The sequence below is a fragment of the Eschrichtius robustus genome, chromosome 20 (assembly GCF_028021215.1).
Source record: "Eschrichtius robustus isolate mEscRob2 chromosome 20, mEscRob2.pri, whole genome shotgun sequence".
NCBI classification, from domain to species: Eukaryota; Metazoa; Chordata; class Mammalia; order Artiodactyla; family Eschrichtiidae; genus Eschrichtius; species Eschrichtius robustus.
Genome location: NC_090843.1, coordinates 41,277,961 through 41,293,357, shown reverse-complemented (window position 1 = coordinate 41,293,357; position 15,397 = coordinate 41,277,961). Strand labels below are relative to the sequence as shown.

At 37.8% G+C, this 15,397-nt stretch overlaps 1 protein-coding gene and 1 non-coding gene across 2 annotated transcripts in view; one reads left to right on the top strand and one right to left on the bottom strand.

Annotated features, from left to right (window-relative positions):
* The window catches only part of HSF5 (heat shock transcription factor 5), a 49,343-nt gene extending 33,946 nt beyond the window's left edge, over positions 1–15,397 (top strand). Inside the window, exon 6 of the mRNA XM_068531243.1 lies at positions 15,327–15,397. Coding sequence (XP_068387344.1) covers positions 15,327–15,397 — 71 coding nt within the window. The remainder of the gene's footprint in view (positions 1–15,326) is intronic.
* Positions 14,155–14,282, bottom strand: LOC137755679 (U6atac minor spliceosomal RNA). The gene has a single exon (XR_011072070.1). It is a non-coding gene; the product is annotated as a U6atac minor spliceosomal RNA (small nuclear RNA).

Sequence of the window (15,397 nt, the reverse complement as noted above, 5' to 3'; positions counted from 1 at the left end):
GCTCTTGTCAAGGTTTCCAGTTACCGCCATGTTGCCAAATCCAGTGGTCCATTCTCAGTCCCCCTTGACTGTACCTCAGCAGCATTTGAACAGACTACCTCAACCTTCCTGAAATGCTTTCTTCACTTGGCTTCTGGAACATCACCCTTTCCTGGTTTTCCTTCAACCTCACTGGCCACTCCGTAGTTTCTTTTACTGAATCTTCTTTATCTTCCCTGACTTCTAAATATTGATGAGTCCCAGAGCGCAATTCTTGGACCCCTTTCCTTCTCTCTCCATTCAATTCCTAGGTTATATCAACAAGTCTCATTGCTTCATAGTGATGACTCCTACATTTATATCTAAGCCTCTGTCTTCTCTGAACTCCAGATGTGCATACCTTTTTTCCCTTGCCACTTCTTTGTTTGGATGTCCAGTAGTGTCCCAAATACATTATAATGCCACCCTTTCCCCAGTTTTACTTATTTCAGGAAATAATACTTCTAGTCACCTCTAGTCAACCAAAAGTCTTAGAATCTTCCTTGACTCTCTTCTCTCACATCCCACATCCAACCCATCAGCAAATTCTGTCAGCTCTATCTCAGTGTAGATCCAGAATCTGACCATTTCTTATCACCTTTACATGCTATCACCATGGTCCAAGCCACTACATCTCTTGCCTAGATCTTTCTGCTTCCACTGTGTGCCCCTACAGTTTTTTCTCCACACAGCAATCAGAGTGATACTTTAAAATTATTTCCCTGTTTAAATTTTTCCAGTGGTTTTCCATCACATTTAGAATAAAATCTAAAAATCCTTGCTATGATTTGGCTCCTGGCAACCGCTCTGACTTTATCTCCTACCACCTTCTATCTCTTTCATCTATTCCAGCCATAGCAGCGTCTTCACTATTGTTTGAACGCACCAAGCATGGTCCTGCCTTCACACTTGCTGTTCCTTCTGCCCGAAATGTTCTTCACCCAGGTATTCACATGGCTTGCTCCTTCATTTCATTCAGTTCTCTACTCAAATGCCAGCTCATTATAGGAACCTTCCTGATCCTACTGTCTGTAATAGCACCCTATTCTCCATGTCCTGCCCTCCTTCAGTCCCTATTCTTTTTTCCTTGGTTTTCTTCTATAATGTTCATCACTACTTGACATTTTATATTTATTATTTTTCTCCCCCTCTAGAAGGTTAGATCCATGAGGGCAAGGATTTTGTTTTGTTCATTGCTGTATCTCCAGCACCTGGAGTATTACCTGTGGCACTCAATGTTTATACACTGTTATCTTACTAATATACTTTTTTAAAAAGATCCTTGGAAAAAAGCAATCTTAAAAAAAATTGTAGTAAAATACACATAACATAAAGTTTACCATCTTAACCATTTTTAAGTGTATAGTTCAGTGGCATTAAGTACATCAACATTGTTCTGCTACCATCACCACCATCCATCTCCAGAACTCTTTTCATCTTGCAAAACTGAAACTCTGTACTCACTAAACAATTCCTATTCCTCTCCTCCCCCCAGACCCTGGAAAACCTATTTTACTTTCTGTCTCAATGAACAATCTTTAATTAGCCAGTGAAAGATAAGTTTTGAACATCTGGGGAGTCAAATTCAACCCATAGGTTGCTTTTAATGAGTGCTTATTAACAGCTACTCTGGGGTTGCTACAGTGCTAGGTACACTAGGGATACAAAAGTAGTGTCCTGTACAGTTCTATTCTGCTGGAACTAAGAATTGCATATGTCTTACTAAAGATAACCATCCTATGTCTCGTTACTATGCTCTGACATTGAAAACTGAGATATATTTGGTTATGAGTTTTATTTTCTTATGGCCATTTTCTACTTTCCCCTTCTTTTTGTCCCATCATTTCAAACTGATAGGAAAGTATACATTTTTAGGGGAAATTCACATAACAGAAAATTAACCACTTTAAAGTGAAAAGTTCCATGGCATTTAGGACATTCACAGTGCTCGTGCAACCTCTATCTAGTTCCAAAACATTTGCATCACTCCAAAAGAAAACCCCATATTCATTAAGCAGTTGCTGTTCGTTCTGTCCTCCCCCAAGCCCTTGGCAACCACCAATCTGTGTTCCGTCTCTATGGATTTACCTATTCTGGATATTTTGTATAAATGAAATCATGCAATGTGTGACCTTTTGTGTCTGGTTTATTTCACTTGGCATGATGTTTTCAAAGTTCATCCACAAGGTAACATGTTTATCAGAACTTCATTCCTTCTTATGGCTAAATAGTATTACGTTGTATGTATATATGACAATTTTTTATCCACTCATCTGCTGATGGGCATTTGGGCTGTTTCTACCTTTTGGCTATGGTGAATAGTGCTGCTATAAACCTTGTACATGTATTTGAGTATCTGATATCAATTCTTTTGGGGATATACCTAGGAGTGGAATTGCTGGATCATTTGGTAATTCTATGTTTAACTACTGAGGAACTGCCAAGCTATTTTCCATAATGGCTGAACCGTTTTACATTCCCACCAGCAATGTACAAGACTCCCCATTTCTCCACATCCTCCCTAGCACTTGTTATTTCCCGCTTTTTATTATTACTATAGTCATCCTAAGTAGGTGTGAAGTGGTATCTATCTTATTGTGGGTTTGATTGCATTTCCCTCATGACTAATGATGTTAAGCATCTTTTCATGTGCTTGTTGGACATTTGTAGATCTTCTTTGGAGAAAAGATAATTTTTTTGACAACTGTATAATAATATTCGATTTGATGAAATATTCTCCTATTTTGGTTAAGTTTCTCTTGGTTAAAGCTGTGGTGTGTGCTATTAGAGCAGGAGTTGGTAAACTATGGCCTATGGGCCAAATCTAACTCACTGGTTGTTTTTATATGGCCTGCAAGCTAAGCATGTAGCTAAGCTAAGTAAATTTTTTTACATTTTAAATGGTTGGGGGGGATCAAAAGAAGAAGATTTCATGACACATGAAAATGATTCAAATTTCAGTGTCCATAAATAAAGTTGAATTGGAACACACGACCATACCATACATTTACGTATTATCTGTGGTTTCATACTGCATCAGCAGAGTTGAGTAGTTGCGGTAGAGGCCATGTGGCCCATAAAGCCTAAAGTATTTGCTATCTGGCTCCTTACAGAAAAAGTTTGCCTACTCTGTGTCTTACTTCATTCTGCTGCTATGACAAAAATACCATAGACTAGGTGGCTTATAAATAACAGAATTTTTTTTCTCACAGCTCTTGAGGCTGGGAAATCCAGGATCAAGGTGCCAACAGATTCAATGTCTGGTGAGAGCCTCTTTCCTGGCTCATAGACTGCCGTCTTCTTGCTGTGTCCTCACATGGCAGAAGGGACAGAGGAGCTCTCTGGGGTCGCTATTATAAGGACACTAATCTCATTCATAAGAGCTCCACCCTCAGGACCTAAATCACCTCCCCAGAGTCCCACTTTCTAACACCATCACATTGGGGGTTCGGTTTTAATACATGAATTTTGAGGAGATATAAACATTCAGTCTGTTGCACCCTGATTAGAAAGTACTCATTCTTAGCTTCTAATTTTTCACAGTCCTGATCATTGATGGCCAGAGAAGCCATTAAGAGTCAGGAGGGGTCCCTGGTTTGTTCCCGGGTTTCAGCACTAAAAAAAAAAAAAAAAAAAGAGTCAGTAGATACTTGTGGGAAGACTCAAAATGAACTAGTATTCAGTTTAGTTTTTGTAGATGACTAAATATTTTTTATTTTGATGTATACTAAATCCAAGTTTAAAGTATTAAAGATAGGAACTAAATGTAAAATTTCTAAAGTATCACTTAAATTTCAACTGTCACTATCATTAGGAGTACCTCCCCTCAATAAAGTTCCAACTCTCACCTTATTTATGGTAAAAATAAGAGAATTTCTTGAAATCACCTCTAAAGACTCCTTTGGCCCCAAATTCTGAACTACTATGATTCTACCGTTAACTGTTGGAATGTCATTATGTTGCTCAATATCCCATTGAACAGGGGTTTCCTGTATCCCAGAACTTATCAGTGCCCTTCTGTAACTGAATTATTTTGAAAATTTGTCTTCCCTAGGGCATCTTCTTACACTGTAAGCTTTCTTTGAATTTTTTTTCAAGTAGGAGACTTCAAGTTGGTTAGGTATCCAGATTGTACTGATTTCAATAGATGTGCGTTTTGTTAGAAGGAGGTTGTTAATCAGTCATTGCCATGCTATGTGTAGGCCTTTTGAACACGTGTTGATTTAAGAAAATACCTTTTGGATAAAAAAACATCAAGAGGTGCAGAAAATTAGACTCAATAATGCTGCTCCAATTTCTACAATGATATTACCCTAAACCGAGATAGGGTAATATCAGCCAGATATTAATCACCCTAATAACACCCAGATATCAGTCTTATTGTGCAAGCTACACTCTCTTATGTTCTGATAGGTTACTTTATAGTTAAGGGAAACTGAATGTTTAAGAGCAAAGTTCAATCCATTCCTGAAGAAAGGACTTCTCATTTTGTAGCTATTGGATTATGGGTGAGATTTCATTAAGGCAATAGCCTCCAAATCCTAGAGAGTGCTCTTAGTAGGAGTTAACATTCCCAAGGAATTTCCTGGCCATCCAGTGGTTAGGTCTCCGAGCTCTCATTGCCAAGGGCCTGGGTTCGATCCGTGGGCGGGGAACTAAAATCCCACAAGCTGGAACAAGATAGAAAGCCCAGAGATAAACCCACGCACCTATGGTCAACTAATCTATGACAAAGGAGGCAAAGATATACAATGGAGAAAAGACAGTCTCTTCAATAAGTGGTGCTGGGAAAACTGGACAGCTACATGTAAAAGAATGAAATTAGAACACTCCCTAACACCATACACAAAAATAAACTCAAAATGGATTCGAGACCTAAATGTAAGACCGGACACTATAAAACTCTTGGAGGAAAACATAGGAAGAACACTCTTTGACATAAATCACAGCAAGATCTTTTTTGATCCACCTCCTAGAGTAATGGAAATAAAAACAAAAATAAGCAAATGGGACCTAATGAAACTTCAAAGCTTTTGCACAGCAAAGGAAACCATAAACAAGACAAAAAGACAACCCTCAGAATGGGAGAAAATATTTGCAAACGAATCAACGGACAAAGGATTAATCTCCAAAATATATAAACAGCTCATGCAGCTCAATATTAAAGAAACAAACACCCCAATCCAAAAATGGGCAGAAGACCTAAATAGACATTTCTCCAAAGAAGACATAAAGATGGCCACGAAACACATGAAAAGCTGCTCAACATCACTAATTATTAGAGAAATGCAAATGAAAACTACAATGAGGTATCACCTCACACCAGTTAGAATGGGCATCATCAGAAAATCTACAAACAACAAATGCTGGAGAGGGTGTGGAGAAAAGGGAACGCTCTTGCACTGTTGGTGGGAATGTAAATTGATATAGCCACTATGGAGAACATTATGGAGGTTCCTTAAAGAACTAAAAATAGAATTACCATATGACCCAGCAATCCCACTACTGGGCATATACCCAGAGAAAACCGTAATTCAAAAAGACGCATGCACCCGAATGTTCATTGCAGCACTATTTACAATAGCCAGGTCATGGAAGCAACCTAAATGCCCATCAACAGAAGAATGGATAAAGAAGATGTGGTACATATATACAATGGAATATTACTCAGCCATAAAAAGGAACGAAATTGAGTCATTTGTTGAGAAGTGGATGGATCTAGAGACTGTCATACAAAGTGAAGTAAGTCAGAAAGAGAAAAACAAATATCGTATATTAATGCATGTATGTGGAACCTAGAAAAATGGTACAGATGAGCCGGTTTGCAGGGCAGAAGTTGAGACACAGATGTAGAGAACAGACATACGGACACCAAGGGGGGAAAACTGCGGTGGGGTGGGAATGGTGGTGTGCTGAATTAGGCGATTGGGATTGACATGTATACACTGATTTGTATAAAACTGATGAAAAAAAAAAAAATCCCACAAGCTGCGTGGTGCGGCCAAAAAAAAAAATCCCAAATGAGTAGATGCAATGCTTCTGTCCCTGTAGGCCTTTCAGCTCTCAAATCAACTCAGCCACTGATTCTCAAACACTTGTCTTCTCTGATGAGTATACAAGGTTCTCTTCTTTTTTTAATTTTTTTTTCTCTCTCTGTGTATTTTATTTTTTTATTGGGGTGTAGTTGTTTTACAATGTTGTGTTAGTTTCTGCTGTACAGCAAAGTGGAGTTCCCTGTGCTATACAGCAGGTTCTTATTAGCTATCTATTTTATACATATTAGTGTATCTATGTCAATCCCAATCTCCTAATTCTCCCCCCCCCTCCACTTCCCCCCCTTGGTGTCCATACATTTGTTCTTTACATCTGTGTCTCTTGTTTCTGCCTAGCAAACCAGTTCATCTGTACCATTTTTCTAGACTCCACATATATGCGTTAATATACAATATTTGTTTTTCTCTTTCTGACTTCACTCTGTATGACAGTCTCTAGATCCCTCCACGTCTCTACAAATGACCCAGTTTCATTCCTTTTTATGGCTGAGCAATATTCCATTGTGAATATGTATCACATCTGCTTTATCCATTCATCGGTCGATGGACATTTAGGTTGCTTCCATGACCTGGCTATTGTAAATAGTGCTGCAATGAACATTCGGGTGCATGTATCTTTTTGAGTTATGGTGTTCTCTGGGTATATGCCCAGTAGTGGGATTGCTGGGTCATATGGTAATTCTATTTTTAGGTTTTTAAGGAACCGCCACACTGTTCTCCATAGTGGCTGTATCAATTTACATTCCCACCAACAGTGCAAGAGCGTTCCCTTTTCTCCACACCCTCTCCAGCGTTTATTGTTTGTAGATTTTCTGATGATGCCCATTCTAACTGGTGTGAGGTGATACCTCATTGTAGTTTTCATTTGCATTTCTCTAATAATTAGTGACGTTGAGCAGCTTTTCATGTGCTTCTTGGCCATCTGTATGTCTTCTTTGGAGAAATGTCTATTTAGGTCTTCTGCCCATTTTTGGATTGGGTTGTTTGTTTTTTTGATATTGAGCTGCATGAGCTCTTTATATATTTTGGAGATTAATCCTTTGTCTGTTGCTTCGTTTGCAAATATTTTCTCCCATTCTGAGACTTGTCTTTTTGTTTTGTTTATAGTTTCCTTTGCTGTGCAAAAGCTTTTAAGTTCCATTAGGTCCCATTTGTTTATTTTTGTTTTTATATCCATTACTCTAGGAGGTGGGTCAAAAAAGATCTTGCTGTGATTTATGTCAGAGAGTGTTCTTCCTATGTTTTCCTCTAAGAGTTATATAGTGTTCAGTCTTACCTTTAGGTCTCTAATCCATTTTGAGTTTATTTTTGTGTATGGTGTTAGGGAGTGTTCTAATTTCATTCTTTTACATGTAGCTGTCCAGTTTTCCCAGCACCACTTATTGAAGAGACTGTCTTTTCTCCATTGTATATCCTTGACTCCTTTGTCATAGATTAGTTGACCACAGGTGCGTGGGTTTATCTCTGGGCTTTCTATCCTGTTCCATTGATCTATATTTCTGTTTTTGTGCCAGTACCATATTGTCTTGATTACTGTAGCTTTGTAGTATAGTCTGAAGTCAGGGAGTCTGATTCCTCCAACTCCGTGTTTTTCCCCTCAATATTGCTTTGGCTATTTGGGGTCTTTTGTGTCTCTGTACAAATTGTGAAATTTTTTGTTCTAGTTCTGTGAAAAATGCCATTGGTAGTTTGATAGGGATTGCACTGAATCTGTAGATTGCTTTGGGTAGTATAGTCATTTTCACAACGTTGATTCTTCCAATCCAAGAACATGGTATATCTCTCCATCTGTTTGTGTCATCTTTGATTTCTTTCATCAGTGTCTTACAGTTTTCTGAGTACAGGTCTTTTGTCTCCTTAGGTAGGTTTATTCCTAGGTATTTTATTCTTTTTGTTGCAGTGGTTAGTTTCTTCTTCTGATCATTCATTGTTAGTGTATAGGAATGCAAGAGATTTCTGTGCATTAATTTTGTATCTTGCAACTTTACCAAATTCACTGAATAGCTCTAGTAGTTTTCTGGTAGCATCTTTAGGATTCTCTATGTATAGTATCATGTCATCTGCAAACAGTGACAGTTTTACTTCTTCTTTTCCAATTTGTATTCCTTTTATTTCTTTTTCTTCTCTGATTGCCATGGCTAAGACTTCCAAAACTATGTTGAATAATAGTGGTGAGAGTGGACATCCTTGTCTTTTTCCTAATCTTAGAGGAAATGCTTTCAGTCTTTCATCATTGAGAATGATGTTTGCTGTGGGTTTGTCGTATATGGCCTTTATTATGTTGAGGGAGGTTCCTCTATGCCTACTTTCTGGAGAGTTTTTATCATAAATGGGTGTTGAATTTTGTCAAAAGCTCTTTCTGCATCTATTGAGATGATCATATGGTTTTTATCCTTCAATTTGTTAATATGGTGTATCACATGATTGATTTGCATATACTGTAGAATCCTTACATCCTTGGGATAAATCCCAGTTGATCATGGTGTATGATCCTATTAATGTGTTGTTGGATTCTGTTTGCTAGTATTTTGTTGAGGATTTTTGCATCTATATTCATCAGTGATATTGGTCTGTAATTTTCTTTTTTTGTAGTATCTTTGTCTGGTTTTGGTATCAGGGTGATGGTGACCTCATAGAATGAGTTTGGGAGTGTTCCTTCCTCTGCAGTTTTTTGGAAGAGTTTGAGAAGGATGGTTGTTAGCTCTTCTCTAAATGTTTGGTAGAATTCACCTGTGAAGCCATCTGGTCCTGGACTTTTGTTTGTTGGAAGATTTTTAATCACAGTTCCAATTTCATTACTTGTGATTGGTCTGTTCATATTTTCTATTTCTTCCTGGTTCAGTCTTGGAAGGTTATACCTTTCTAAGAATTTGTCCATTTCTTCCAGGTTGTCCATTTTATTGGCATAGAGTTGCTTGTAGTAGTCTCTTATGATGCTTTGTATTTCTGCGGTGTCTGTTGTAACTTCTCCTTTTTCATTTCTGATTTTATTGATTTGAGTCCTCTCCCTCTTTTTCTTGATGAGTCTGGCTAATGGTTTATCAATTTTGTTTATCTTCTCAAAGAACCAGCTTTCAGTTTTATTGATCTTTGCTATTGTTTTCTTTGTTTCTATTTCATTTATTTCTGCTCTGATCTTTATGATTTCTTTCCTTCTCCTAACTTCAGGTTTTGTTTGTTCTTTCTCTAGTTCCTTTAGGTGTAAGGTTAGATTGTTTGAGATTTTTCTTGTTTCTTGAGGTAGGATTGTATTGCTATAAACTTCCCTCTTAGAACTGCTTTTGCTGCATCCCATACGTTTTGGATCATCGTGTTTTCATTGTCATTTGTCTCTAGGTATTTTTTGATTTCCTCTTTGATTTCTTCAGTGATCTCTTGGTTATTTAGTAGTGTATTGTTTAGCCTCCATGTGTTTCTGTTTTTTACGTTTTTTTCCTGTAATTTATTTCTAATCTCATAGCATTGTGGTCAGAAAAGGTGCTTGATACAATTTCAATTTTCTTAAATTTGCTGAGGCTTGTTTTGTGACCCAAGATGTGATCTATCTTGGAGAATGTTCCATGAGCACTTGAGAAGAAAGTGTAATCTGCTGTTTTTGGATGGAATGTCCTATAAATATCAATTAAATCTATCTGGTCTATTGTGTCATTTAAAGCTTGTGTTTCCTTATTAATTTTCTGTCTGGCTGATCTGTCCATTGTTGTAAGTGAGGTGTTAAAGTCCCTCGCTATTATTGTGTTACTGTCGATTTCCTCTTTTATAGATGTTAGCATTTACCTTATGTATTGAGGTGCTCCTATGTTGGGTGCATTTGCCTTATGTATTGAGGTCCTCCTATGTTGCGTGCATATATATTTAAAATTGTTATATCTTCTTCTTGGATTGATCCCTTGATCATTATGTAGTGTCCTTCCTTGTCTCTTGTAACATTATTTTAAAGTCTGTTTTATCTGTTATGAGTATTGCTACTCCAGCTTTCTTTTGACTTCCATTTGCATGGAATATCTTTTTCCATCCCCTCACTTTCAGTCTGTATGCGTCCCTAGGTCTGAAGTGGGTCTCTTGTAGACAGCATATGTATGGGTCTTGTTTTTGTATCCATTCAGCGAGCCTGTGTCTTTTGGTTGGAGCATTTAATCCATTCACGTTTAAGGTAATTATTGATATGTATGTTCCTATTACCATTTTCTTAATTGTTATGGGTTTGTTTTTGTAGGTCCTTTTCTTCTCTTGTGTTTCTCACTTAGAGGAGTTCCTTTAGCATTTGTTGTAGAGCTGGTTTGGTGGTGCTGAATTCTCTTAGCTTTTGCTTGTTTGTAAAGCTTTTGATTTCTCCGTTGAATCTGAATTAGATCCTTGCTGGGTAGAGTATTCTTGGTTGTAGGTTCTTCCCTTTCATCACTTAAAATGTATCATGCCACTCCCTTCTGGCTTGCAGAGTTTCTGCTGAGAAATCAGCTGTTAACCTTGTGGAGATTCCTTTGTATATTATATGTCATTTTTCCCTTGTTGCTTCTAATAATTTTTGTCTTTAATTTTTGTCTGTTTGATTACTGTGTGTCTCGGTGTGTTTCTCCTTGGGTTTATCCTGCCTGGGACTGTCTGCACTTCCTGGACTTGGGAGGCTCTTTCCTTTCCCATGTTAGGGAAGTTTTCAACTATAATCTCTTCAAATACTTTCTTGTGTCCTTTCTCTCTCTCTTCTCCTTCTGGGACCCCTATAATGTGAATGTTGGTGCATTTAATGTTGTCCCTGAGGTCTCTTAGGCTGTCTTCATTTCTTTTCATTCTTTTTTCTTTATTCTGTTCTGCAGCAGTGATTTCCACCATTCTGTCTTCCAGGTCACTTAACAGTTCTTCTGCCTCAGTTATTCTGCTATTGATTCCTTCTAGTGTATTTTTCATTTCAGTTATTGTATAGTTCATCTCTGTTTGTTTGTTCTTTAATTCTTCTAGGTGTTTGTTCTTTAATTCTTCTAGGTCTTTGTTAAACATTTCTTGCATCTTCTCCATCTTTGCTTCCATTCTTTTTCCGAGGTCCTGGGTCATCTTCACTATCATTATTCTGAATTCTTTTTCTGGAAAGTTGCCTATCTCCACTTCATTTAGTTGTTTTTCTGGGATTTTATCTTGTTCCTTCATCTGGGATGTAGTCTTCTGCTTTTTCATTTTGTCTATCTTTCTGTGTTTGTGGCTTTCATTCCACAGGCTGCAGGATTGTAGTTCTTCTTGCTTCTGCTGTCTGCCCTCTGGTGGATCATGGTTCTCTTCTGAATGAAGTCCTATAAACCTCTAGTAACATCAGGCTAGTCTGTCTTTTTGCATTTTTATTGGTTTCTATACTTGAATTCCTTGATTGGCAGCTTTGTTAATGAAGAAAGCTCACTTTAATAAAATTATTGTGTTTAGATGCTTGTTATTAGAAGCTGTGTGCCAAATGCTTTTTTTAAAAACATGTTTATTTATTTGGCTGCACTGGTTCTTAGCTGTGGCACACAGGATCTTTGTTGCAGCCTGCGGGGTCTAGCTCCCTGAGCAGGGATTGAACCCGGGCCCCTTGCATTGGGAGTGCAGAGTCTTAACCACTGGACCACCAGGGAAGTACCGACAAATGCTTTTTTAAAGCCCAATCATTAAGGCTAAGAGGTTTTGTTGCTCACACTACATAACTCATTCTGAGACTATTATAGAGCCATACAGACTATTGTTTCTTTAAACATGCCTATTTGTGATGTGCTGTTGTCCATTATTTGAATCTATCAATACAATAAAGTCTCAATTAAATAAATGACATTTGTTCACTGAAAAAAAGAGGATTTGTTGTTGTTGTTCTTCAGTCTGCCTCCCCATAAGAGATCTGTAGTTGCTTTATAGTCTTTACCTTTGTCATTATCAAGAATTCCTACTCTGCTTTCAAAGTAGGGTTGCAGTTGGGTCTATTCATATTCCAAATTCTTATTTTAGTATTTTCTATCACCATATGGCCTCTCCTTCTTATTCTGATATGGAGTTGAAGTGTTTAGAGAATGATCATAATTAGGTATTACTCATTCTGTATCCTTTGGTCAGCTTTTAAAAATCCTGATGCCTAGGTTGTACTCTATACCAATTAAATCAGAATGTATGGGGGTAGAAGCCCTCGATCTCAGTATTTTTTTAAAGCTCCCCAGGTGATTCCAATGTGCAGCAAGATTTAGAAACCATTGGCTTTGCTTATTAGTCATATAGTGTAGAGGTTCTTTCAGTCATCTCTTCACTCCTCAGGATTAATTAGATGACCTTCTAATAATGCATTTTAGTTACTTGAAAAAAAGATGTTATATAAATTAAGATATTACTGTAATCATTGTCACTGTTCTTTAGACTGTAAAGAAGCCATTTTTGTGGTAAAATATACATAACATAAAATTTACCTTTTTAACCGTTTTTAAGTGTACAATTCAGTGGCATTAAGTACATTCACATTATGTACTACCATCACCACCATCCATCTCCAGAACTTTTCTCATCTTCCCAAAATGAAACTCCATATCCATTCCATCCTTCCCTGCAGCCCCTGGCAACCACCATTCTACTTTCTGTCTCTATGAATTTGACAACCCTAGCTACCTCATATGAATGAGTAGAATCATACAGTATTTATCCTTTTGTGACTAACTTATTTCAATTAGCGTGATATCTTCAAGGCTCATTCATGTTGTAGCATTTGTCGGAATTTCCTTCCTTTTTAACGCTAAATAATATTCCCTTATATGTAGCTACCACATTTTGTTTTTCCATTCATCCATCGATGGATACTTGGATTGCTTTCACTTTTTGGCTATTGTAAATAATGCTGCCATGATCATGGATGTACAAGAAGCCAGTTTTAAGTGATAAACTGATGTCTGTTCTCCCTCTACAAGATGCTTATTTGGATAGATTGCTTGTTCTTTTTTTTTTTTAATTTTTTTGGCCTCACAGCACAGCATGCAGGATCTTAGTTCCCCAGCCAGGGACTGACCCCTTCCCCCTGCAGTGGAAGCTTAGAGCCCTAACCACTGGACTGCCAGGGAATTCTGAAATTGCTTGTTCTTTATGGATAGGTTGTAGTGTTGTTCACCAGATGAGCTAGTACCTTCTCCTAGTGATTGGTCTTCCTTTCACAAAATATGGCAAAAATTAGATATTGTTCCAAATGCCCTCTAGATTTACTTCATAGATGGTGGTAGAATTATTTTATTGTATCAGCTGTCTTGCCCAGGCTGTTGATCAATCCTACAGAGGCTGTGTTCTACAAATATAGTAACAAAAGTCTCTATGTCTAGTAGGAAATAAAGGACTCATTCTGTATAATTTAGTTTAACTCCAAAATGCTACTAGGACAAAATTGTAAGCCTAAAAATCAACCTGAAAAAGGCTCCCTGGTCATGTTGCTCTAGAAATTGTAAACTAATTAGACTGAATCTAGAAGCCACATTAGGATTCCTTCATTTCTGCCTATGTTATTCAGATAGGCCATTTAACTCTATTTCTTTCTTTTTTTTTTAACATCTTTATTGGAGTATAATTGCTTTACAATGGTGTGTTAGTTTCTGCTTTATAACAAAGTGAATCAGCTATACATATACCTATATCCCCATATCTCCTCCCCTCCCAACCTCCCTATCCCACCCCTCTAGGTGGTCACAAAGCACCGAGCTGATCTCCCTGTGCTATGCAGCTGCTTCCCACTAGCTATCTATTTTACATGTGGTAGTGTATATATGTCAGTGCCACTCTCTCACTTTGTCCCAGCTTACCCTTCCCCCTCCCCATATCCTCAAGTCCATTCTCTAGTAGGTCTGCGTCTTTATTCCCATCTTGCCCCTAGGTTCTTCATGACCACTTTTTTTTTTTTTTTTAGATTCCATATATATGTGTTAGCATACGGTGTTTGTTTTTCTCTTTCTGACTTACTTCACTCTGTATGACAGACTCTAGGTCCATCCACCTCACTACAAATAACTCAATTTCGTTTCTTTTTATGGCTGAGTAATAGTCCGTTGTATATATGTGCCACATCTTCTTTACCCATTCGTCTGTCGATGGACACTTAGGTTGCTAAAAACGGTGGTTAGATGCCATGAAGTAGGTGGCAATGCCTTAACCGTATGCATGTTGTCAGGCCCGAAGGCCTTTTCCATCCTTGTCAAGGGGAGTGCTAACCTTCTCTCTCCTTTCATACAACACTTAACTCTATTTCTGTACATGGTCTTAGCTTTTTATGTTAAAGAACCTAGTGCCTGAGCTGAGAGCTCACTTTTTTACTTCTTTCCATTCTTAATGACCACTCTTTGTTTCTTGACCTCCTTGAAGGGTATACTTTATTTATTTTTATTTTTTTTTTATTTTTTATTTTTTTTAAAGATCAAATTTATAGAGAGAATGTTTTGCTTATCTCTTTTAAATTTTATTTATTTATTTATTTATGGCTGTGTTGGGTCTTCGTTTCTGTGCAAGGGCTTTCTCCAGTTGTGGCAAGTGGGGGCCACTCTTCATCGCAGTGCACGGGCCTCTCACCATCGCGGCCTCTCCTGTTGCGGAGCACAGGCTCCAGACGCTCAGGCTCAGTAATTGTGGCTCACGGGCCCAGCTGCTCCGCGGCATGTGGGATCCTCCGGGACCAGGGCTGGAACCCGTGTCCCCCGCATTGGCAGGCGGACTCTCAACCACTGCGCCACCAGCGAAGCCCCGTATACTTTATTTTTTACAGACAATTCAGGTAGACATTTTTATAAGAGAATCAGCTGTGTTAGTCAATAAGTGGAAATTTTTTGGAGGCAATCAACTTTGAAAGGTAGTGATTACTTACTTTAACATTGTATTTCTGAAGGCATTACTTTTTCATATTCCCAAAACCCACCTATCTATTTTTATAGCATTGAAGAAATGAATTTTCATTTGTGTGTGTTTATTTCACTTTGATCTTTTTGACACTTTTCCTTAATTTTTCACTTATAATAAAAGTCAGTTGAAAAGAGGCTTATCCACATCACTAAAAGGAGAGAAACTTTAAACTTTGTTAGTCTCTTTGGGTTAACAACTGGGCTGCATCTGTGTGCTTTAGAGGTACGGGAATGCCCCCTAAATTGAGAATCTGATGAGATAATGTGATTTTAGAGCCCATTCTACAGGTGAAACATAGCAACTTGTTCTTCTTGTCTAAAGACTTGTCTATCGAACTCTCCAGTTCGAGAAGCTAAGAGTGAGTAAACAAATCTTTTTTCTTTCTAGATCTTCATCTGCTGGTGGATGTGGCCTGCAAGCAGGAGCACTTTCCACAGGAGGAAGAATTAAAAGAGTGA